General features: G+C 48.3%; 1 protein-coding gene across 13 annotated transcripts in view; it reads right to left on the bottom strand.

Moving 5' to 3' along the window:
- Positions 1–21,872, bottom strand: part of BCL2L11 (BCL2 like 11) — an 81,575-nt gene extending 59,703 nt beyond the window's left edge. For 3 of the 13 annotated variants that reach the window (XM_050951258.1, XM_050951253.1, XM_050951255.1), the window contains exons 1-2: positions 21,556–21,872; positions 15,098–15,536 (exon numbers count right to left, since the gene is read on the bottom strand). In XM_050951258.1, coding sequence (XP_050807215.1) covers positions 15,098–15,536; positions 21,556–21,729 — 613 coding nt within the window. In that variant the 5' untranslated portion in view covers positions 21,730–21,872. The other 10 variants (XM_050951260.1, XM_050951263.1, XM_050951264.1 and 7 more) reach the window with 10 other exon arrangements.
- Between the last annotated feature and the right edge of the window lie 3,134 nt (positions 21,873–25,006).

The following is a 25,006-nucleotide window of genomic DNA, read 5'->3' as shown; positions in this document are numbered from 1 at the left end:
CACGTAGTAGGGTTTTCTTCTAATAGCCCCTTCTTCACCCCCATTAATACAGGCCACTCGTCCAGTGATGCTCAACACGTGACCCTCACAGCTTTACATTGTTGTGATGAACGTGGGAATGTTGGTATTTTTAGGATTCCTATGCATGCCTTTGTTTCCCTCAGGGCTTTGCATTACTACGTACTGAGGGCTGCTCTCCACAAGGAAATTACATCCATATAGCTTGAAAAATCAACACCCCTGAGAGATGTAGCTACACTGACCTAACCCGTGTAGATGGTGCTAGATCAACAGAAGAATTCTTCCGCTAACCTAGCAATCACCTCTCAGGGAGGTGGATGACCTACGCTGATGGGAGAACCCCCTGTCGGCACGGGTAGAATCTATGCTTAACACACTATAGCAGCGTGTAGACATACCTGGTGTGTATCAGGAAGAGATGAGGTGTTTGACTCACATAGCAGACTGTTAATAACTCGCTTCCAACCAAGCTGAACAAAGTGGACATATCTGAAGGAGGATCTGGAAGAGACAATGGAAACCCCACAGACCAAGACGTTCACACTTAGCAAACAGCCAACAGGAAAATTTCCCTCCACCTCTCCGCAGAGAAGCAGAGCAAGACCTGAACTGGAGAACAAAGCAGAAAGGTGTCACGTGATGTGGCTGTGTTAAGAATGGAGCTCTCAGAGGAACAGGGGAGCTTTCAAAGGGACTAAAACAAAGAAAGGGAGACAGAGAGGAATCAAAGATGGTGCCTACAGCAGCATGGCTCATAGCTAGTCTGACCTCTGGCTTAGCCTTTGCTTCTCGATGCTAGCCTCGACACCGTCAGGTTCTGTATGCCAGGTGACTAATAAATTATTACCTTGTTTTGAGAAGGCTGCAATGTTGCTGCAAACACTTATTGAGAGCATTGTGCCCTGAAGGGGCAGAACAAATCTCATGCAGGAGTCTGGATCGGCAGGACAGGCTCCAGGGAGAGAAGGAGGGACAGCCTGTGCCCAAACGCCCAGTTTTGGGGTCAGGGAGGCTACGGGCCTGCATTGCAAAACTGTATGGTTCCTCAGGGTCCAGCACAATAAAGGGGTCATTCCTAAGGGACTGGTTCCCAGGCACAGCCCAGATCTTGTGGATCTAGGACAGTTGTGCTCTTGGAGGGGGACTGTGTTAGAAACAAACTATAACATTTGACTAGAATCGGAAACGTGTCCCTTGAGTCATTCCATTTTTAAGTTTGAGTGAGAGCTGATTTAAAACACTAGAGAGATGCAGTTAGGGGTAGCACCCCAAATGCCTCCCACCACTTCACCAGGAGCATGCTGAGCGGCTGGTTTCCCTTCTTTGCCATAGGTACTCAACAGCTCACCAGTTGGCTGGCTGCTACATCACAAGGGGAAGGAGAAAGTAGCTCTGGCTGCTCTTTTCCTTCCTTTAGGCTGTGAGAATTCTGCTAACACCTCGGCTGCCTCTGCCTGAGCCTCAGCCTAAGGGAGTGCGCCTAGCAAAGGATGGCTCCCTTACCCCACGCAACCATCCAGGGCAGCCCAGAAGAGGAAAAACTAAGAACCAATGGCCAGTTACTGGTTCCCAATTCTCTGCTCCAGCCCAAAGTTTGGCTGCTTTAAGTTATGCCTACTCAATGGTCTACTAAGGGATGTACACCGGCTGTGTACAGGTAGCTAGAGTGTAACGTGCTCCAACCAAGGAAATGTAAGAATTGACTATACCAGCTTTACAGTCACTGGAGACTTCTCACATATGGAGATAATCTCAGCAGGGGAACTTGTGGGGGCATGAATAGTGCAGTCGGAGCAGAATAGGGAAGAAAACATGCCACAAAGTATTGACTGTGGCTCCTTGACCTTTCTGAAATAATGTGTTTGGCCCTCAGGCTGAAGACGTTTGACACCACTGCTCTAACATCTGGGAAACTGAATGAAAGTTACCAAGGAAAGGAGAGAAAAGTTTTGCCATTAACATTTTGGAAAATCTATTAAGATTCCCTTTGCCTGATGCAACATGTCATTACAATCTCAAGTCACCTTAATTTAGGACAGTGTTTAAAAAATAACTGGTAGAACAGAACACTACAAATAATAAATCTTATGAAACACAGCCAGTGCCTTAATACTTAAGCTCTCAGAGTATATTGTCCATTCAAATTTATCAGATCCCAGGCAACAAAGCTAAAAAAAAGTACTTCCATCAACTTGCTAACTTAACCCTTTGAAAACTCTCAGCCAGATACATGAATATTTAAGAAACTCATCTGCAGTCTTGGTAACATTAGTGTTCCTGTTCTTATCTTTTGTTAGTTAGTTTTTGGTCTTGTAGCTGTGTTTGCAAACACGAACATCAGTATGAAAATAGCCTGTGTTATACATGCAATGTGTAGACTAGGAAGTTCTGTTGAACCTGGAAAATGTGCGCCCTTACTTTTTAACCAAAGTGTATTTATTTCAAATTTAATAAATGAGTCAATCTGAACAGCGAGCGGCATGTACAAATACATAAAAGACGTCCCCATTAAAGGCATTCAAAAACACCTAGATAAAACTCATCCCATCCTCCCATCAGTCCTCCCCCTACTTATGCATATGCAGTGAATTCAGAGTTAGCCTGGCCTGTGGCTAATGAAAGCAGAATCTAAAAGGCTTTTTAATCTGTTAATAAGGAGTTACCTATCCTAAGTAAGTCCTGCATCCCAAACACATTCCCTCCACACAACAGCAGCGTTGGAGTTGTGTTCTTAACCATGCAGCATTGGAAAAAATTTTGAAGCAAGAGTTGGCGGTTCGGGCTCATCCAAGTGTGCTCAGAGCTATATATTTCACCAACTAAAGGGATAAATAATTCACCCTGCACCTAACTATCCTTCAGATCATTCTCTTCAGAAGCCCAATATGCAACTGGGCTCCAAAGCAGTCGAAAGTGTCAGTGTGGCTAGGGGATAAGTAACCCCCTTATCTGATTCCTGAAGCCTCCACTGTAGAAGATAGTTAACAATGAGGTCCTTGCGAGCTGAAGAACTCTGCTAAATAAACAGTCAGCAAAATGGTCTACTCTGGCCTAACTAGTACCTAAGAGCTCTTTTCACATACAAGGCATATAACTCGAGTTCCCCAGGATAGCAATAGGCAAAGAGACAGAGTAGGGAGCCGTTTGAGATGCAAGGCCAAATACCGGTCAAAAAAAACTGGGATGTTGCCAAAAAGCACCTTGTCTTCAGAAGAGGGGAAAAGAAGGTATAAGATGAGTTAACCATTTCTGTCTGCAACTCCGAAACCCTCATCTCAAAGGGCAGGTCCATGGTTCTACCTCCCAATGAGAGATTAGAGCAGAGGTAGGCAACCTATGGTACATGTGCCGAAGATGGCATGTGAGCTGATTTTCAGTGGCACTCACACCGCCTGGGTCCTGGCCACTGGTCCGAGGGGTTCTGCATTTTAATTTAATTTTAAATGAAGCTTCTTATACATTTTAAAAACCTTATTTACTTTATATAACTAAACCAATGTTGTATGTATTATAGACTTACAGAAAGAGACCTTCTAAAAACGTTAAAATGTGTGACTGGCACGTGAAACCTTAAATTAGAGTGAATAAATGAAGACTCGGCACAGCACTTGTGAAAAGTTGCCGACCTCTGGACTAGAGCGATACAAACAGGAATGTCTCCAAAATGAGAAAGACCTTGCTAGGTCTTTGGCTATGAACCTGAGACAGCCAAGGATGCCCTACTGGAATGCCTAGGTACCTCCTGGATTTCTCTCTCTCGTGTCTTTGGGAATGCATTAAACCACACGATACACTGAACTGCAGCTGGATGAATGAGCAAAACCACAGGCTGTTCTCTCAAAGGGATGGCGGCATGTGACACTATCCACTCTGCAAAGAGTTCACTGGGAGGAAATGTGACAAACAGCTACTGCAACAAGAAGGTGCTGATCTAAGTCTTACATATTTAATCATTCATACCTGCAACATTTCACAGGGTACAGGTGCTATTTTCTTGGTTTAAAAGAATAGCGCACAATGAAAGAATTGCACTTTAAAGCGAAAGGATGATCACTGTGGCTCTGTATGTATAGACGATATTAAAGCAAATGCCATGAATTACATGAAAATCTGACACACTTTAAGAGCTGTCAAATTTTAAGCTACACTACTACAGAATAGCCCATGACAATTCTACTTCTGGAACTCACAGGAGAGTACTGCAGGCTCAGTTCTAAGGACTGGTTCCGAGTCTTTGGAGAGACCCTCCATGAAGAGACTAAGGGCGAGGAGCTGTCCAAGGACCTGCTGAAGAATATGGGGCTCACAGGAGGCTGCTACTGTGGAAACAGAGCAGCTTGGTGGAGCTGTGAATCAGTCAATAGACTTGTATATGGGGAGTTTCTTCTGGCACCAAGGATTATGACCAACTGGCTGCCTCTATGGTCCTGAATAGCCAGTTTGCCCAATAGCACATTCCAGTTCATGACAACTGAACTTACCACGTAAGAGAAAATTCACTTCTAATTTGCTTTCCCTCAGTAAGTTCTTCAGACACCCAAACACACCCACTGTCACACTCACTCACAGAAACAGACACCCTATAAAACTAATCAAGCCTCTGCTCCTACAGCTGGGAAGGAGGAAAATCTTGTTCCTAATTTTAAGTAGTTGGGAGGTGCTCTGATACTATGGTAATGGAGACCATGTAAGTGGGCAGATACACAAACCGACCCCACAGCTCCTACAGTTCTGGAACTCAGTTAAGCACTCCACACTTCAAATTTAAAGTACTAACTGCTTAATAATTTAACATTTAATTGCTATGAAGCTGGAGGATATCCAGTCTAATCAGCCAAAGATTGTTAATTTTTATTTCAAAACCAAAATATGAATTTTAAATGTAAAAAGCAACCTACTGTATGTCTGAATTTTGAATATTCCACTTTGAAGTTAGCAGTGAATGAAAAAAATTTTAAGTAGGGCATTTTGAATGGCTTGCCAGGCAGAAAGTTTTATCCTACACTTCTGAAAAATCTAAATATATCTACAGACATAAAACTTTCACAGCAATAACTCATTCCAGTGAAACACTAGGTTCTGTGCAGCAAAACTACAAAGGGAACAATAACGGATCTCTAAACAGCACATCCATAATAGACTGTCAGCACAGGTAACAGGACCATTAGGTAAGGTTACCTCACGCTTTCCATTATGGGACCCGGTTTTCAGGTGCTTACAGTTTTGCCAATCTTTAACTGCTCAGGCTGAAGTATTTCATGCTGCATCTGCTCAGGCTGATTTTTTCTTTTTTAAATAAAGTTTCAGCTAAATGGCTCTGCTGTTTCCAAGAATGAGATATGTTGTTTTGCTCATGTTAAAATAATTCTCACAACTGTTTCGCTGAGAAGCTCTAGCACTTTCACATTCTGTAGGAAGGAATTTAAATTTGGTAGGGGAGAGGCTGCCCTGGTGTCAGGGATATTCCTTAGGCTCTCTCCATGAAATACAATCCAAATTTGGCCAAAGTTATAAACGTCTGAAAAATCTCATGCACACATGCCCGGTAGAGGCTTGTTAGTTGGCAGCTAAATTCTCCAAAGATTCCACCTGCACTGAGCATGCTCCAACCCCTCACAGCTCTTAACTGCCAAACAGACAGCCAAGTGCCATCCTCACAAAGCAACGAAGCATGCTCCATGCCAAGGACGTAAGGGCTGACCAGGACTTTCCTGGCTGCTGGGAGCCACAGAACTAAGATCAGGGAGACACGTTCTGAAGTGCTCGTAATGCTCCCCTTGCTGGTACCCAAGCAGCAAAGAGGAAGCTGCCTGACAAATGCAAAGGGGTGAGTAAATTGGGAGAGGCTGGGAAAAGACAGGAAGAGGTGGCAGAATAGAGAAATATGGGCAGGAGCTGGGGAGGGGAATAGCCAAAAGTCCATGATGGGGTGGAGTGGATGGTGCAGAGGAGGGTAGCCACAGCTTTACAAAACCGTCAGGGAGAAAACAAGGGTATTTAAAGAAACATGAAGGGCGAGCTAGGGGAGCATGTGGTAGGTGAAATACTAAGAGTGAGGTGCAGCGAGCTAGGCCATGTGTGATGGCAAAGGGAAGGTAGGGAATTCAGAAGATGGAGAAGAGGTAGAACTGTGAACAGCTGGAGGCCAGGAGCACACAGCATTCCTCCTCCAGCCCCATAAACCAATAAACCTGATTATTTAGGCTAACTGGACTGCACCTCTGCAACTGTCTCTCTACTGGAAAACATGCCATGAATCATAACATGCTGTAACTATGCTGTTTTGTAATGATTTAGTACACACACTACAGAAGCATTAAGGATGAGACAAATACCTAGATAATCTCTCAATCCTCCCATACATAAATACTTTTTACAACTGTGAACTCTGATTTAATTAGGGGAGGAGCAGATGTTTGTTTCATGATACACTGGCCCTTTTTTACTTTTAAGTTTTCTATCACAACTTCAGTTCTCCGTCATGTTGGCTCCATTATACAAAACTCCTTGCCCCGCCCTTCCAACAACCAACAAAATCTAGAGGTTATGCAAGTGTTACACTTCTCTGTTTTTCTTATTTTCACGTACAGGTTGCTGCGTCCTCTGCTCTCTAGAGAGCAAGCAGAACAGTTTCATTGAGGTGTTATCAAGATTCTAGACCTCTTCTGGTTGGGAGGAAAAGATACCGAATTTGAAATAACATGGGAGAAACTAATTTCAAATGCAATATGCATAACACTCATTTATATAATCCACAGGGTTTTAGAGAACACACTAGAAACCCTGTAACTAATCAAAGATTCCCTTGCTTACACAGTCACTTGTTTTTCAAAAACTAGATACCTTTTCATTTAAAAGATAAGCAGAATGATTAGCTCTTAATATGGACTAATATGACCTGAAAACTGGTTTAAAATACTCATGTGAGCACAAAAACAACTTTATGTAACGTCTTGTACTCTCAGGTCATTTTATCCTGTGTGTTCCCACACGAAACCCACTAGCCATTCTCTTTCCTTATTCTGGAATAAGACCACAGCCTTCTCCATGCTCTTGACCCTGTACATAGTTACTTTTCTTCAACTTCAAGCGTTCCACTTCCTTTAAGAGCGCCAGCATGGAACCTTTCCCAAAACTTAGTCAAAACCCAGTCCAGTTTATATTACACAAAAGAAAAATGCATTCACAATAAGAGGGGAAAAAAGTAGCTTAAGCATATGCTTTAATAGGACATGAAAAGTCAGACAGCAAAAGCTGGCTCTAAGGTTTAAAGTACAGACAGACAGGATTACCTGTACCACATCCCTGTTGAGAATAGTCTTGTTTCTGATAGCATGTCAAGATTGTTGTATCCTTAAGCGTGCCACTTCTTCAAAGAAAGTGCATGCAACCATAGCAAATATAGCCCCAAAACAGTGAACATAACCATACTGGGTCAGACCAATGGTCCATCTAGCCCAATAGCCTGTCTGCCGACAGTGGACAATGCCAGACGCTTCAGAGGAATGAACCAAACAGCTGGTGACACCTTTCATCTGAATGTGTCACTTACAAAAAAAAGATTTAATTTTGTATCTGTGAAGTCCAAATAAAACCTGATTTCCCTCCTGTTCCCCCATTACCTAAACACTTCATTAAGTTATATAATCCAAGTATTCCTTTCCCCACCCACTCCAGCCTTTTATCATCCTCACGGAATTCTTTTGTTGTCCTGACATAGATAGATAAACTCAAGTATCAGAGGGGTAGCCGTGTTGGTCTGGATCTGTAAAAGCGCAAAGAGTCCTGTGGCACCTTACAGACTAACAGACGTATTCACCCACGAAAGCTCATGCTCCAATACCTCTATTAGTCTATAAGGTACCACAGGACTCTCTGCTGCTAGATAAACTCATGGCTGTTACTTCATTATTCACTCTCTCGAATACACAACCTTTTTGCATAAAACCCTTATTAACTGTCCTTGTGCCATGACTTGGTTACAGCTTGTAACCTCACAACTGTTTCCCCTCAGAGTCTTTTGCTTCCTAAAGACCATTATAGATCTCATTTCAGGAATACCTTTGAAAGTTTTAAATGAAACATAATGTCTTGGTCTTTGTCTTACAATTTTAAGAGTTCATATTACCCTTCACACAGGACATAATGGCAATACTAATCATCTTAAATTTAAGGTTGAAAACGTAACTACCATAAAAATTTCTTCCCTGTGACAGCTTCTCCATTACACACATACCCTTTAGATCTCGATTCCTCCCCATAATCTAAGTTGTATGAGTCACTAAAAATGGATAAAGACATACTGAGACCACCTGTTAAAGAACAGGAAGGTCTGTCCATTTGGGATAACAGGCTGTCTAATCTCCTTTCCCCCTTCACAGCAAATCAAGGTGTGGAATGTTTTAGATTGAAGAAATGTTTGGAAGTATTGTGGGACAATCATAACAATAGAGCTATGTGGCAGCAAACAGGGATGACTGTTGTATTAATAAACTTCAGCCAGGATACAAGCATGTGTGTTACATCAAACTGCACTCTTGGCAGATGTGAAAAAAAAAACCTTTTTAACACAACGTAAGGGACCTGACCTTGCTACTATTAGATTTAACTGCGCACCACAAACTTTTGTTTCATTGCTTGGGCAGTTGGCTAGGTGGTGTACTCTCCACATGTTGAGCCCCTTCTGGCTGTAACAGGTGGAACAGACCCAGTCTATCACTGGAACGCAGTCAGTCTGTATTAGAATCATACTGTGTTTGCCAGGATACAGAATGTCCAACAAAGAAGAAAACAAAGCAATATTCCTTCCTGAGTTATCTTCTGAATTAGTTTGTTTTGCACATCACACCCTTGCTTGTAAGTTTATTACACCCCCCCCCCCAAAGATATGAACAGAAAATATAAAAAGTGTGAGACTGTATCTATTACCATCAGACATATCTTTTCCTTATAAAATTAAGGACACACTGGGCTTAAAATGAAGTGCCTAAAACCACCTGGGAAATGTAGGTATCTAGCACAACCATTCACTTTGTGTCACTCTCACTTCTATGATGCTCTCTTAGATACCCATAAGAACATCGCAGAGGGAGAGGGGAAAAAGGGAAGAAATCAACAGAAAAAAAAATTTGAAACTATGGGGTGTGAACCTCATCCCCGCTCTGGTCCCTGTACACCAGGTAAAGGAGCTCTGCAGGCGCTCCGGAACTGGCTGGTGGAGAATTTCCCAGTTGCATGAACTGAGGAAAATAGCAATAACTAACTTCCTCAAGACAGCCAGCAAGCTCCGGCATAGGAGCGGTGTTGGGGACAGGAGGGGACATATTAGGGGTGGGAGAAGAGCCTGCACCAACTATGAGGATTTTCAGGTGGCACACACTGCAGAGCAGAACGTTAGTAGCCTGTGGTGGGTACACTGAAAAGTAGAGCAACTCTCAGATCTGTCCCCCTGAAAGTCATTCCAGCCTCTGCAGCAGCCCAGAGTCTAGGAAGTGTAAAGTTGATCTTAAACCCACCTCAGCCTCACATTCTGCCTGAGCTGCAGGTTCTGATTCATGGCTCTAAGAGACACCACAGAACCTCACCCTTAAAAATATTTGAAGCCAATGGCAGGAAAAGTTTACTTTCCTTCAACTCATCTCCAAACTGGGTTGGCCTAAAAATTCTTCATTTTTTTAATCGGCCTTGCTGAGGAGCAGCACGTTCTAGTCCAGGGGTCAGCAACCTTTCAGAAGAGGTGTGCTGAGTCTTCATTTATTCACTCTAATTTAAGGTTTCGCGTGCCAGTCACACATTTTAATGGTTTTTAGAAAGTCTCTTTCTATAAGTCTTTAATATATAACTAAACTATTGTTGTATGTCAAGTAAATAAGGTTTTTTAAATGTTTAAGCAGCCTAATTGAGAATTAAATTAAAATGCAGAGCTCCCCAGATCAGTGGCCAGGACCCAGGCAGCTCGTGTGCCGTGCCATAGGTTACCTACCCCTGTTCTAGTGTGATTCCTGTTGTTGTTCTGAGTACTTTTATCTTGGTGGAAGAATTACATGACAAACAGCTTTTATAACAGAAGTCCCACATTGAAATATACAGGAAAAAGGCACATCTACCCTCAGAAAGGCCCTTGAAAAATATACAGAAACTTCCAAATAAATTGCTAGGAATTATAACCTTCTCTTTCCTATTCTAGGGATCAATTCTCAACATGCCACTGACACCAACACATACACTATAACTCACTGAAGGACAATAACATTAGTGCTGTACACTGCAGTGACAAATATAATTTTAGGTCACAGTCCTCCATGAGTTATGCACATGGTTCATTTTACTCACAGTGAGTAATCCCATTGACTTCAGTGGGACTATTTGTGTGTTCAACATTAAGGAACACATGCTTATGTCTTTGCAGGACTGGTGCCTTACAAAGTCTACAGACACTTACATAAACCTGCACTATACAATCAGAATGTTTATAACACCAAAAAGATAATTCACACAAACATTTTTACAATTTAGTGTACCCTAAAGGACCCTGGGTACCTCTTTCAAAATGCTTGCTATATACAATATACAAAGTTAGGTAGGTATTCAGCGATGGTGAGCAATGAAGGATTAGCTGTCTGGTTCCTTTTACTGCTCAGTCATTCAAACATGGGGAGGGGGGAGGAGGCCTGAGTTTGTTTTTAAAAGGAGTGGAAGTGCTATTAAAAAAAGAAGTACTATTTTCCAGGGATTTAGAGTGGAGCCCAGAGCAGCTCCAGAGCAGTGGAAGCTGCAGGTTTTTGGCTGGAGCTGGAGCACAGCTCCAAAGCCCTGCTATTTTTAGGCTATAGCTGGACTCCACTGAAACTCACTTTCAACCTTAATTTTTTTTGCTTGTGAATATATACATGTCACAAACTACCCAAGGGGTGACCCATATTGTTATTGCCATTTATTGGACCCTTAACCTGTATTTCATTTCCTCTGTCATAAAATCTATTTTATAAATATTACAAAAATATGAAGTTACTTTATAAAAGAAATAGTTCATAAAATTTTACATTTATAAAGTATACCTGATTCTGGCCACTGGCATATATTCAGTTCAATTCAAGAGCAATGTTGATGATTTGGAGAGGGTTCTGAGAAGAGCCATCAGAATGATTAAAGAATTAGAAAACTGCCTTATAGGCTATAGACTCAAAGAGCTCAATCTATTTTAGCTTAACAAAAAGAAGGTTAAAATGTGACTTAATCACATTTTGTTCCCTATAAGTAGCTACATAGGGAACAAAAATATTTAACAGTGGCCTCTTCAGTCTAGCAGAGAAAGATACAACATGATCCAATGGTTGGAAGTTCAAGTTACACAAATTTAGACTAGAAATAAGATGTTCGATTTTTAACGCTGACTAATTAACCATTAGAACAATTTAGCGAGGGGTCATGGTGGATTCTCTACAACTGATTTTTTTTTTTTTTAACTCAAGACTGGATGGGTTTCTAAAAGATTTGCTCCAGGAATTATTTTAGGGAAGTTCAATGGCCTGCATTATACAGGACAGATAATCACAACAGTGCCTTCTGGCCTTGGAATCTATTAAACTATTTCCTCTGGGTGGATAAAAATCAATGATTTGGGGGGTGAATAAAAACCAGCTTTTTAAAAATTTTTGTTATTTAAATTATATTGAGTTTTTCTTTTTAAATGTAAACCTGTTTAAAAATGAAATCTGAACTTAATACAAAATGTGCTAAGGCATAATCTCTTTAAAAATTAAATAAAAAATAAATATACTGAACATGAGCCTCTACCAAAAACCTTGAGTTAAAGGCTGCTTTTGTATATCAAAAAAAATTATGTGAAAAACTTCCAACTTTTGAGGTCAAGCTTTAAAAATATGGCTCAATGTAGTAGTAAATAAGCAATATATCATTCACCATTTTCCTACATACTACAAATTTACAATAAGAATCTGAAAATATTAAGCTAATTGCTTAAATAAATATATATAGTTATAGCGTATGCTCCAGGAAACAAAATGATGTACCAAATCTAGTGTAAAGGCTCTATTCAGTTGTAAATCAACAAGTTTTAATGGCTGTATCAACTAATGAAAGTACACCTTTCTTTTGAAGATAACTGAAGTACAAATGGAAAAGTTGATTAAATTGATGAATTGAAGTGAGGCTTTCTACTTGATTTAAATCATGATTGCAATATCAGGTTGATTTAAATCAATCCACCCCACTTTCACCTGGATTCCACTGTATTAAGTTCATCTCATTTTCAAAGTTTCATAAAAGTCAGGCATTCCAAATATTAAAGGCTCAATTCTACTGTTCCTATATGAGTAAAATTCCTATTGAGTCCAGTGGGATTTTTGTCTTTACAAGGACTGCAGGTTCAAGCCCTTATGGCCACATTTCAGAGATTATGATCTCTTCTCTCTACAAGTCTCAGTACAAACTTTAAAACCAACCAGTAAGTCCTTCCTTGGAAAGCACAGTCCCTGGGGTAGAATAAAATGTCTTTACGACTTCACATTTCTATTCTAGTAGTGTCTGAAAATGTCCAGGGTTCCTATTTAAATTCCCTCAGCAGTTTCTACTCAGTTTCTGGACAATTTAATGTTTAGGATGGTGCCCACAGTAACAATGGTATGAGAAAATTTCAGCACAATAATCATTTACAAAGCTTTCAAAGCACATTTTACATGGGTGAAAAAAATTTACTTCTCTGAAATTACAGACAGGACTTGAGTTTCTTTCTTGAACACAAACAATGTTGTTCATTGCTAAACTATAGCTTTACATGTGCTATAAGCAATGTTTAAACTCTAGGTCCTTTAGTCTAGTGATACCATGTATGCTCTCTCAGTAAGATTGTGAAACTTGCATTAAGCTGCAATTACTGCAATAATGCCAGAAAGTCTTTCCTAAGGGAATAGTATAGCAAGTACTTTGCAGCTGTAACCACAACTACCAAACTGTTTTGATCATGGAAAGCTTAAGTTGGTGTTTGTTATTCACCAAAATGCATTATCAATATGAATAATTAAACCATTCCCAGGACTAGATGTTCCCCATTTCCACTGAGATTTGACCATACAGACTTTAGTATTGGTTCCTTAGAAAACTGACTCTTTTTAGCTTACTTTAACCTCTCTACCTTCATCTGTAGTATAAGGAAAGTGGGACAGATGTTGCAAGTTGCTTACTACAATTGTCTTTTTTTCACCTCTGGAGATGTGGATTCAAACGTTACCTATACCTTCATCTGTAGTATAAGGAAAGTGGGACAGATGTTGCAAGTTGCTTACTACAATTGTCTTTTTTTCACCTCTGGAGATGTGGATTCAAACGTTACCTAAAGTCACAAGAATTGTTTTGTAATCTTAAACTGGTCCTTAAGACATTTAAAAAAAACACCAAACCCAACACACTACAGGTAACATTTTCAAAGCTGTCGAAGACACTTAGTTACAAAACTCCCATTAATTTTGATGGGAAGCAGGGAGCTGAGTCCTCTAGCTGGCTTTGGAGGAAAAATCTCACTCCCACATGACTTGTCATAAGTAACAGGAAGTTAAGACCAACCCCTACAATGGATTAAGGAGGAGTACCACAGAATCCAAAGTAGTCCTAACAATGAGGAGTCCTTGTGGCACCTTGGAGACTAACAAATTTATTTGGGCATAAGCTTTCCTGGGCTAAAGCCCACTTCATCAGATGCATAGAGTGGAAAATACAGTAGCAGGTATATATACACACAGTACATTAAACAGCTACCACTCTGAAAGTAGTCCTAGCCAATCTTTCCTAACCAGAAGGTGAACTCTAGAAAGAAACTTTGAAAGATGAGGGGGAAGAGAGATGGTCCTCTGGACTCCTACAAAGGCACAGAAAGCTCCTCAGTTGGGAAAATACACATCTAGTAGTCTTCTCTACACTCCTAACACAGGTAATTCAGACCCTACCATTCACCTTTTACAGACTCCTGTGGCAAACATCAAATTCACTATCTACCAAGGAAACGTTACAGAGTGTCTCAAAAGACTCAGCCAAATGGGACACCATGTTCAGATATCCTATTGATGGGCACTTTCCAGAGAGGCATACACAAAGACTCTAAGCCACCAGACTCATCCATGTACATTACAACTAAAAACCTTAAATTTTAGTCAAGTATTTCATAATTACTATGCAAGTATACTAACTACATTGGTCATCTTACATGTGTTCTGGGGAAGAAATGGTGTATTAAACTATTACCTAAGCATGAAGCTGCAAAGTATATCAAAACAATATTTCATAAACATATTTGAAATCAGAATACTTAAAATATATTTTCCTTTTTTAAAATCTGTACAGATTCCCTGCATAACATATGCAAAAAAAAAGTGCCAGTTCAGAATAGCAAATTTCAGCCCAAGATGGATATCTACAGACAACTTTAAAACTCCAGAAAATAAGAGACAACAGAAACTGAAGAGAGTTGGTTTGTAAACTTCTTTTCCTCCCAGTATTCTGATAGCCAGATCTTCAGGAAACAGCGAAGAATTTGTAGTAATGGAAACATCTCTCCAATCTTAGTGCTATATTCCAGTGATTGCTACCAATATTCTGTTTATTATACTAAGCAATATGGCCTCTACATTTTATCCCCACTCTCCATTGCAACTTCCTTAGTTGGACAGACAAATCTCCATGTTAAGGCACAAGTTATTTCAAATAAAAAGAACTGTCCCCTTATAGACTTTGTATCAGACATAAACAATCCAAAATATTTAAATTTACCAGAACACATTCCATGTGTTGTGAAAATCAAAGGCGGGAGGGATACTTGGACCACTTTCCAATTTGTTAGGAAATGTTCACTGGATTTAAATCTTACCCAATCAGTTCATAAAATATAAGGCAGTTTTCAATTTTACTTTTGTTGTTTAATAGCTCAGCCCGATGTCACTGTATAATATACAGTATTTTGTTCTTATTGATAAATTTTAACACTGAGATGCTGAAAGCAATACAATGTCCACAGGGGTATTCAGAACCTACTGACAAACAAACCATGAGCTAAAAGGTTTCTTACCATGATCTTGCTTACCCATTGCACTTAGATAATGATTAAAGGCTTGACAAGGGGGACTTGGAGTCTGCGTGGACTTGTCGCAACTCATAGGCGCAGGACTCCTGTCTGTGTCGAAAGAGAAATACCCACTGGAGGATCTAGACAGCAGTGAGGATCTTCTTACAAAGATGAAAAGTGGGGATCTGGTAGCAAATGGACTGGGGCTACTGGGTGGTGCAAATGGTCCCTGAGGGCTGCTGGGCGAAGAGCTCCCTGAGGGCTGCTGGACGAAGTCCCCCTCACCTGAATGATTACCTTGATACTGTGTTTGTATAGAGGTAGGGGCCCCAGGTCTAAGATGCTGAGGTTGACTTGGCCTTTCAGTTGACTGAAACTGTCCACCTTCTCTGTCGCACTCTGAATTTAGATCAGAAGGTTGCTTTGCCATTTGGTCTTTTTCCTGCAAAGAAAGAAGGTGACATTATGAGTAGGCTTTCCAGGTTCTATTATAATACTGTAATATCTAATAAGTTTTGCAATAAATTCTCAACGTCCTTATTTACATTGTTAGAATTCTAGTAGTATTGCATATGCCTTTCAGCTTACATTCTTCTAGCTTTTTAAGTACTCACTTCTTTCCCTACACCCTAAACACAATCAGGTGCTATCAGATCTATGGGTAGTTTCCTGTCCACTGTTTCCACCCCTCCTAGGATACCTGCATCTAAAGTATAAACCGTGAAAAGCCTTTGTCCAAACAAAAGGAATTTCATTTTAAAGTGGAATTTGCCAGCCAGGCCATTATGCTTCAAATCTATATGAAGCTTTGATTCAGTAAATTAAAAAAAGGGCAATAAGCTCTGATTTCCTCAAGTGATTAAATAAAAGGATCGGATACTGTGCTGAAATGCAAGAGTATCTGCAGTGATTGTGCAGAGCCTCCTGGCCACGTTCCCTGCTCCAGCCCCATTGTTCTATCTAATGTGCTGATCACAGCAAGTCTGGAGGAGCTTTGGCAGCAGCAATCAGTTGTAGTACGTGCGTCACAATAGAGTTTGTAGATTGCACAGAGCTGGCTCTCCTTCACCCCCGCCCCCCTTTTAATGCTAACTCAACAAATCCTCCTTCCTACTACAAACTTCAAGGGAGAGGGGAGTAGTAAAACGTCAGCTTGAAAAACACTGCAACTTCCCCACCCAAACAAAGCAATATCGCTTTGTGAAAAATGCCCCGGAGACAACCACACTAACATGCACACACACACAGCCCAAACCCACAACTACAGCCTTTAGTACACAATGTCTACGCGAATCCAGCGCCGCACTTCCTAAAACAACACACTCCAGACTCATCTTTTCTTTTCCTTTTGTTTGTTTGTTTGTTTGGGGGGGGGGGGGAGAGCTGTACATTATACTGCAAACTCGCCCAGGAAAAACGCTCCGGGACCGCACGACTTCCTGCTGCTGCGCTGGGGCGATCCCGGCCGGGGGCGACAAGCAGGAACCGGCAGGAGCGACGCAGAACCCGACCCGACCCGAAGCACGGCGGGGCAGCGCAGCAGCCCGGGGCCGCCCCCCGGCCCGGCTCGGCCCGGCGGGGGAGCACAGGAGGGGACCCCCGACCAGCCCAACAAAGGGAGGCGAGGGAGCCAGCGGGCAGCGCGGCCACACAAAGGAGCCGCGGGGGCAGCGCCAGAGGCCCCGTCCCGCCTCACTCACCTGTTCGGCACCCGCCTGCTCGCCGGAGAAACGAAACCGCCCCCGCGCCCGCTGCCACGCGCCCTCCCCGCGGGACCCCGCCGTGCGCCCGCTCGGCCGCGCTCGCAGTGCCGACTGCCCAGCCGCCGGCCGGGGAGGGCGCTCCCGCCCCGCACGCAGCGCCCGCGGCCGCCATGCCGCCAATCCGGGCGCGGCGGGGGCGGGCCGCTCCGCCCCCTCCCCCCGCGTGAGGCCACTGTTTACAAACCGGCAGCCAGGCGCGCGCGCGGCCCGCCCGGCCCTGCTGCCCGCGCGCCTCTTCCCCTCGGGGCGGGGCGGGCCGTGCCCCCCCCCCAAGCGAGAGACCCCCGCACCGAGCCCCCGCCCAGAGACACCCGCACCGGTCCCTCAGCGCCGCCCCCTCCGCCCAGAGACACCCCGAGAAACCCCCTCAGCGCCGCCCCCCCCGAGACACCCGCACCGGGCCCCTCAGCGCCGCCCCCCCCGCCCAGAGACACCCCCAGAAACCCCCTCAGCGCCGCCCCCCCCCCGCCCAGAGACACCCGCACCGGGCCCCTCAGCGCCGCCCCCCCCCCAGAGACACCCGCACCGGTCCCTCAGCGCCGCCCCCCCCCCGCCCAGAGACACCCGCACCGGGCCCCTCAGCGCCGCCCCCCCCGAGACACCCGCACCGAGCCCCTCAGCGCCGCCCCCCCGCCCAGAGACACCCGCACCGGGCCCCTCAGCGCCGCCCCCCCCCCGAGACACCCGCACCGAGCCCCTCAGCGCCGCCCCCCCGCCCAGAGACACCCGCACCGGGCCCCTCAGCGCCGCCCCCCCCCGAGACACCCGCACCGAGCCCCTCAGCGCCGCCCCCCCGCCCAGGGACACCCGCACCGGGCCCCTCAGCGCCGCCCCCCCCGCCCAGAGACACCCGCACCGAGCCCCTCAGTGCAGCCCCCCCCCGCCCGGAGACACCCGCACCGAGCCCCTCAGCGCCGCCCCCCCCCCGCCCAGAGACACCCGCACCGGGCCCCTCAGCGCCGCCCCCCCCGCCCAGAGACACCCGCACCGGGCCCCTCAGTGCAGCCCCCCCCCCCGCCCGGAGACACCCGCACCGAGCCCCTCAGCGCTGCCCCCCCCCCCGCCCAGAGACACCCGCACCGAGCCCCTCAGCGCCGCCCCCCCCCCGCCCAGAGACACCCGCACCGAGCCCCTCAGCGCCGCCCCCCCCCGCCCAGAGACACCCGCACCGGGCCCCTCAGCGCCCCCCCCCGCCCAGAGACACCCCCAGAAACCCCCTCAGCGCCGCCCCCCCCCGCCCAGAGACACCCGCACCGGGCCTCTCAGTGCAGCCCCCCCCGCCCGGAGACACCCGCACCGAGCCCCTCAGCGCCGCCCCCCCCCGCCCAGAGACACCCGCACCGAGCCCCTCAGCGCCCCCCCCCGCCCAGAGACACCCCCAGAAACCCCCTCAGCGCCGCCCCCCCCCGCCCAGAGACACCCGCACCGAGCCCCTCAGCGCCGCCCCCCCCCGCCCAGAGACACCCGCACCGAGCCCCTCAGCGCCCCCCCCCCCGCCCAGAGACACCCCCAGAAACCCCCTCAGCGCCGCCCCCCCCCGCCCGGAGACACCCGCACCGAGCCCCTCAGCGCCCCCTCCCCCGGAGACACTCGCACCGGGGCCCTCAGCGCCCCCTCCCCCGGAGACACCCGCACCGGGGCCCTCAGCGCCGCCCTCCCCCCCCCGCCCAGAGACACCCGCACCGAGCCCCCGCCCGGAGACACCCGCATCGGGCCCCTCAGCGCCGCCCCCCCCCCGCCCGGAGACACCCGCACCTGGGCCCTCAGCGCCGCCCCCCCCCGCCCAGGGACACCCGCACCGGGGCCCTCAGCGCCGCCCCCCCCCCGCCCGGAGACACCCGCACCTGGCCCCTCAGCGCCGCCCCCCCCCGGCCAGAGACACCCGCACCGGGCCCCTCAGCGCCGCCCCCCCCCCGGAGACACCCGCACCGGGGCCCTCAGCGCCGCCCCCCCCCGCCCGGAGACACCCGCACCGGGGCCCTCAGCGCCGCCCCCCCCCCCCAGGGACACCCGCACCGGGCCCCTCAGCGCCGCCCCCCCCGCCCAGGGACACCCGCACCGGGCCCCTCAGCGACGCCCCCCCCCCGCCCAGAGACACCCGCACTGGGGCCCTCAGTGCAGCCCCCCCTCCCAGAGACACCCCCACAATCCCTCTGTGCAGACCCCCCCTCCCAGAGACACCCCCACAATCCCTCTGTGCAGCCCCCCCTCCCAGAGACACCCCCACAATCCCTCTGTGCAGACCCCCCCAGCTCTAGCACCACAGCTGCCCAGCGCCCCAACATACGCAGCCCTCCCTGCCCCCCATTGCCCAGCGCCCCCCACCGGGCCGGGAGAGGCGGGGATCGCTCGCAGCTCCGGGGGAGGCAGCCCCGAGAGCCCGCACGGGAGCCCGACTCCTGGGCGGCGAGCCCCTACAGACCAGCGGGACCCGCGGGCGCGGGGAGGCTGGGAGCTGGCCTGCCCCTGCTGCGAGGGGCACACTCGGCCCCTGGACAGGCCGAAGCCCCGTTTGGACAGCCCAGACCCAGCCATGTGGGCTGGTTAGGCCGGTCCGTGTGCAGGAGTCTGTGCCGGCCGTGCGGACAGGCCAGACCCCGTGGTGTGGACGGGTTAGACCGGTCTGCAGAGGAGTTAGATCGGTATCTGCAGGGAGCTCTGTGCCGGCTGTGAGGCCAGTCCCGCCCCGGCAGTGTGGACAGGTCAGAGCCAGATCCCACCCTGTGGAGGGGTTAGATCGGTACCTGCGGGGGGCTCTGTGAGGCCAGTCCCGCCCAGCCCGTGCAGACAGGCAGACCCTGCGGTGTGGACGGGTTATACCGCTCAGTGTGGACAGGCCAGACCTGGCCCCGTAGAAGGGTGAGATCGGTATCTGCGGGTAACTCTGTGCGGCCATGTGGACAGGTCAGAGCCAGACCCGGCCGTGTGAAGGGGGTTAGACCGCTCAGTGTGGACAGGCCAGAGCCAGACCCGGCCGTGTGGAGGGGTTAGCTCGGTACCTGCGGGGGGCTCTGCGCCGGCTGTGAGGCCAGTCCCGCCCCGGCCGTGTGGACAGGCCAGAGCCAGACCCGGCTGTGTGGAGGGGTTAGACCGCTCAGTGTGGACAGGCCAGAGCCAGACCCGGCCCTGTAGAGGGGTTAGCTCGGTACCCGCGGGGGGCTCTGCGCCGGCTGTGAGGCCAGTCCCGCCCCGGCCGTGTGGACAGGCCAGAGCCAGACCCGGCTGTGTGGAGGGGTTAGACCGCTCAGTGTGGACAGGCCAGAGCCAGACCCGGCCCTGTAGAGGGGTTAGCTCGGTACCCGCGGGGGGCTCTGCGCCGGCTGTGAGGCCAGTCCCGCCCCGGCCGTGTGGACAGGCCAGAGCCAGACCCGGCTGTGTGGAGGGGTTAGACCGCTCAGTGTGGACAGGCCAGAGCCAGACCCGGCCCTGTAGAGGGGTTAGCTCGGTACCCGCGGGGGGCTCTGCGCCGGCTGTGAGGCCAGTCTCGCCCCGGCCGTGTGGACAGGTCAGAGCCAGACCCGGCTGTGTGGAGGGGTTAGACCGCTCAGTGTGGACAGGCCAGAGCCAGACCCGGCCCTGTAGAGGGGTTAGCTCGGTACCCGCGGGGGGGCTCTGAGCCGGCTGTGAGGCCAGTCCCGCCCCGGCCGTGTGGACAGGTCAGAGCCAGACCCGGCTGTGTGGAGGGGTTAGACCGCTCAGTGTGGACACGCCAGAGCCAGACCCGGCCCTGTAGAGGGGTTAGCTCGGTACCCGCGGGGGGGCTCTGAGCCGGCTGTGAGGCCAGTCCCGCCCCGGCCGTGTGGACAGGCCAGAGCCAGACCCGGCTGTGTGGATGGGTTAGACCGCTCAGTGTGGACAGGCCAGAGCCAGACCCGGCCCTGTAGAGGGGTTAGCTCGGTACCCGCGGGCGGCTCTGCGCCGGCTGTGTGGACAGGTCAGACTGGCCAGACTGCGAGCGTGGCAGGAGGGAGGCAGTGGTGCCGGAGAGCTCGCCGCAGCGCCCGGGGAGGGCCGGCGAAGCGGGCCGCGCACCCCTCGCTCCCTGGGGGTCTCTGGTTCCTTGCGCCGGGACAATCTGGACGCTAAGGGGCCCGCGGAGAAGCGCTCCAGTCACGGCGGCGGCGGCCGGGGAAATGCCCCGGGCGGAAAAGCAAGGGGAGTAGAAGCCCTGGGCGGGACAGAGGGCGGCGGCGGTGCCTCTGGGCTCCGTGCGGGGCAGAGCGGGGCGGCTGCCCCCGCTCCGTCCTGCCCCGAGCTCGCCGGCGCCGGAGTTTCCCGCAGGAAACCATCGCCGGTGTATCGCGGTGCGAAGGCTGCACCAAGCTGCGGGCGAGCAGCGCGCTCCGCGGACCTGCCTTCGCCGCGGGAAACCCGGACTGCGCAGAGCCGGGCCACGACAGCGGAGTGGGTGCCCGCCACCCTGCGAGAAATGGCTGTGCGCCCGGGGCCGCGACACCCGGAGCCGGCAGAGCGGGCGTGGGAAGGGCTCCTCCGCTCGGCTCCGCTCCGCTCCCCGGAGTCTGCCAGAGAACAAGCGGAGGGGCCCGGCGAAACCGAACTGCCGAGCGCCGTGGCGAGCCCCGTCCGGGGGTGCGCTGGGCGCGCTGCGTCGCGTCCCCTCCCCGGTGGCTGCACACCCCCCGACCCTGCTGGGCTCCCCAGCGCTGCTCCCGGTCCGCCGGAGCCAGCCCCACTCACCTGCCTGCGGCCAAGCGCCACATGCCTGTGAAATCCCCCCCAGCGCGGGCACAGCCACCCCCGCCGGAGCGCCGGGCTGTTTATCCAGGCACTGCGGAGAGCGCCGACCCGCCACCGCCACCAAGCCCAGCTCCCGCCCCTGGCCAAACCCCGATCGCGACGCGTCTGCTTCATCCACTAGCGTTTGTTTGTTCCGCATGCACAACAGACGGCCCTGCCCCGTAGCGATCCTGCCGCTAACGTGGGCACATGGCGGGCTCGGAAACCAAGTTTTCTCCACTCCGCGGGACGGACTGAGGGTTCTTGTGCCTCCTCCCGCACGAGCTCGGAAGCGGCAGGGGCCAAATGCGAGCCAGAAGGAAAGAGCCGCGGACAGTCCGACGCTGCCTGTCTGCATCCAGCCGTTCGCGAGCAGCGAGAGGCGCTCACCTTCTGCACGGGAGAATCGTGTGATGTTCGGAGCACAGGCTCGTGCAGCCACTCCCGGGTGCCGGCCTCTCTAGGTTTCCTGAGCTGACTGGGTGTCTGCTCTCGAGTCTAAACTCCAGCTGCCTCTCGTCTTCACGGCGCTTGCCGACAAGGGCTGGGAGCGGGACTGACTCATCTCAGGCACCCATCAGATGCGAGAGACCGAGCTGCGATCTCCTCTGCCGGGCAAGGAGCCCCTCCACAAGTCTCATGGGCACTTCGGTGGACAAGGCATCTTCACGGCCAAGACAAGAGCAAAGGTTCGGATGATTACGGGCTGTCCACCACCCGCTCCTGCTGCAGCCAGGCTGAAATGCCCCCGTGCCTCCCGGCTATGGCAGCCGGGGAAAAGCGGTGTCACCTGTAAACAGCTGAACGGGTCCTCAGAGCGTTCTCCGCTCCGAGCCCCGTGAGCGTGCGGGGTGCGGCTCTTCTCTAAAACCCGGTCCAGCTTCACGGATCTGCTACCTAACTAAACCAAACTCCCAAGCCGGCACAAGAGGCTAGCGAGACGTGTGTTTTCGCTTTGCCCATGAAATTCTCTTCTTAAATAACGTCACTATTTTAAACTAAAACATTCAGCAATCTATATTTATTTGAGGAAACATCTGGGGCGGGGAGAAAGGATGGTAAACTGCCTAATTTTACCTTCCTTGAATATTTTGCGTAACGCAGTTCTAAAAATGTACATTAAAAAAACCTTCAAACACTTTTATAAACAAGCTCCAAAGATATTTCAATTTAAAGGCAAAGGAAGATCAGATCGAAAGCTTGAATACAGACTTCTATCAGCTTTCAGTCGTTACCACAATCCCTTTTGTGAGTTAAGTTTGGAGTAAGTCACAATTCACTCAAAGGCTTCACTTTCTAACTAGTCAGAGAGAATAGAGAGAACGGGTTGGTGGTCAGAACATACATTTCAGTACAAGTTTTAAGGTCCTTGTGGTCAGGAATCCAAGGACTCCTATTAACGCTGCCTTCTACCTTGACAATTTCTGCAGAAATTCCCTATTTCACTTCCCAGGGATTCGTAACTTCCTTAACAAATGCATATTATATATTTGAAAACAATGAAATATTTATACAGCTTTTGTATAGCTAGTTTCCCACAATAATGTGCACACTGTGGACTTTAATGACACAATTCTGGAGTTAGTATTTTATGTAACAGCTCTAATATTAATAAGCTGAAAAAAACTTTCATATTGACAGTTTTTATTTAACCATGAAAATCTTAAGTTACAATATGATTTGCATGTACAATCATAATGTTATTTTGTGGTAAGCATCTCAGAAGTGCACTTTTGCAGTTGAGGACTGAAGACCACAGCTTCCTTTACAACACAGTCCAGCCAAACGCGTTTCATGCACTATTAGCACACAGGTAAAGGTAAATCAAAACATTTCACTGGAGAAAAATACATGTAAAATCAAAAAGAATATTCATATGTCTTATTTTTGATGCTGTATATATTACTTCTTGTAAAGCTAAGTCATTCAGAGTGGTGAAAGCTCAAATCATTATTAAAATCTCTGCTTATTATCTCTAGATTTATTGCATTCAACTTTTTAAATGTCAGTCACTTGATAAATTAAATGGATTAAGTGTTCGGTATTATTGCTAACATTAATCTGCTAGGCCTAGGGATACAAAGGGTATGAGTTACAGATGTTGACTCCTACATGTGGTCATGTACATTGTGTACATTTTAGAAAAAATATTTTAATTGTTTTGTCTATTTTCCTATGATTATACTATTCATAATCACAATACATTTTTGGGGAAGAGGGGAGAAAAAGAAGGGAAGGATGGTATTTTGGTTAAAGCCACAAGAATAGCAGTCAGGACAATTGGATGAGATCCTGCCCCATAAAAGTCAGTGGCAAAATTCCCATTGACTTCCAAGTATTTCACCCCAAAATGTTATTCTAGGCTCTGCCGCACACTTCCTGTGTGACCTTTAGTAAGTCATCATGTCTCCATAGCATAGTTTGCAGAACAGAGATGATACATACTACTGCCCTGTTAATAAACAGTTACACTTTACTTAGGAGCTTTGAGGCTTAATTTATTAATATTCATCAGTGCCTTGTTAGAAAATGCTAAACTGGAACTTTTCCGGCAGCAAGGTTCAGAAGGACCTAGCCAACCTAGATGAAGGAACAACATGATAGCAGATTACATTCAATATTGATAAAGAAAACATGTTAGGAGGTATAAGGAACAGGGTGAAGAATGCCCTTATATAAACCAATGGTATGCCCTCATCTGGAATATTATGTGCAATATTGGTCACCCCATATCAAATAGGATATTGCAGAATTAAAGAAGTTCAGAAAAACGCAATAAGAATTTTTATCTGAGAAAGGCAACAAATAAGAGGGGACTTGATAAAAGTATATAAAATAGTGGTTGGTCTAGAGAAGGCAGATCAGGTGCTTCTGTTCTCCCTGTGTTGTAATACAGGAATAAGAAGACATGCAATGAAATTAAAAGGTGTCTAATTGATAGAAGGAAATTACTTTTTTACGTAATGTGTAATTGGACTGCGGAACTCACTGTCACAGGAAGTTGTTGAGGCCAGTAATTTAGCAAGATTCAAAGCAACTTTATATGGATCAAAAGAGTATCCAGAGTTATAGTTAATGTTAACATATTTTATAAGGGATGAGACCTTCATGGGAGGCAGATTACCCAACTTCTTCCTACCCCTGGATTTCTTGCACCTTCCTGAAAAACATCTGGTACTGGCCACTATCAGCAACATGACAGTGGACTAGATGGACCCTGGGTCTGATCCAGTCTGGAAGTTCCTATGTGTTTCATCACAAGTTGTGCTTTACTGAATATTGAGCATTTATGAGCAGCTTCACATGTCAGTAACAACACAGCTATAATGCAATATGACCTAATTAATTCTCTTCAATATCCGCTATACTTGTGCTCTCAAACACAAATGTTCCCCTTACATCCACAACACCA

This window comes from Gopherus flavomarginatus, chromosome 4 (genome assembly GCF_025201925.1).
Source record: "Gopherus flavomarginatus isolate rGopFla2 chromosome 4, rGopFla2.mat.asm, whole genome shotgun sequence".
Lineage (NCBI taxonomy): Eukaryota > Metazoa > Chordata > Testudines > Testudinidae > Gopherus > Gopherus flavomarginatus.
This window is presented reverse-complemented; position numbering and strand designations above follow the sequence as displayed.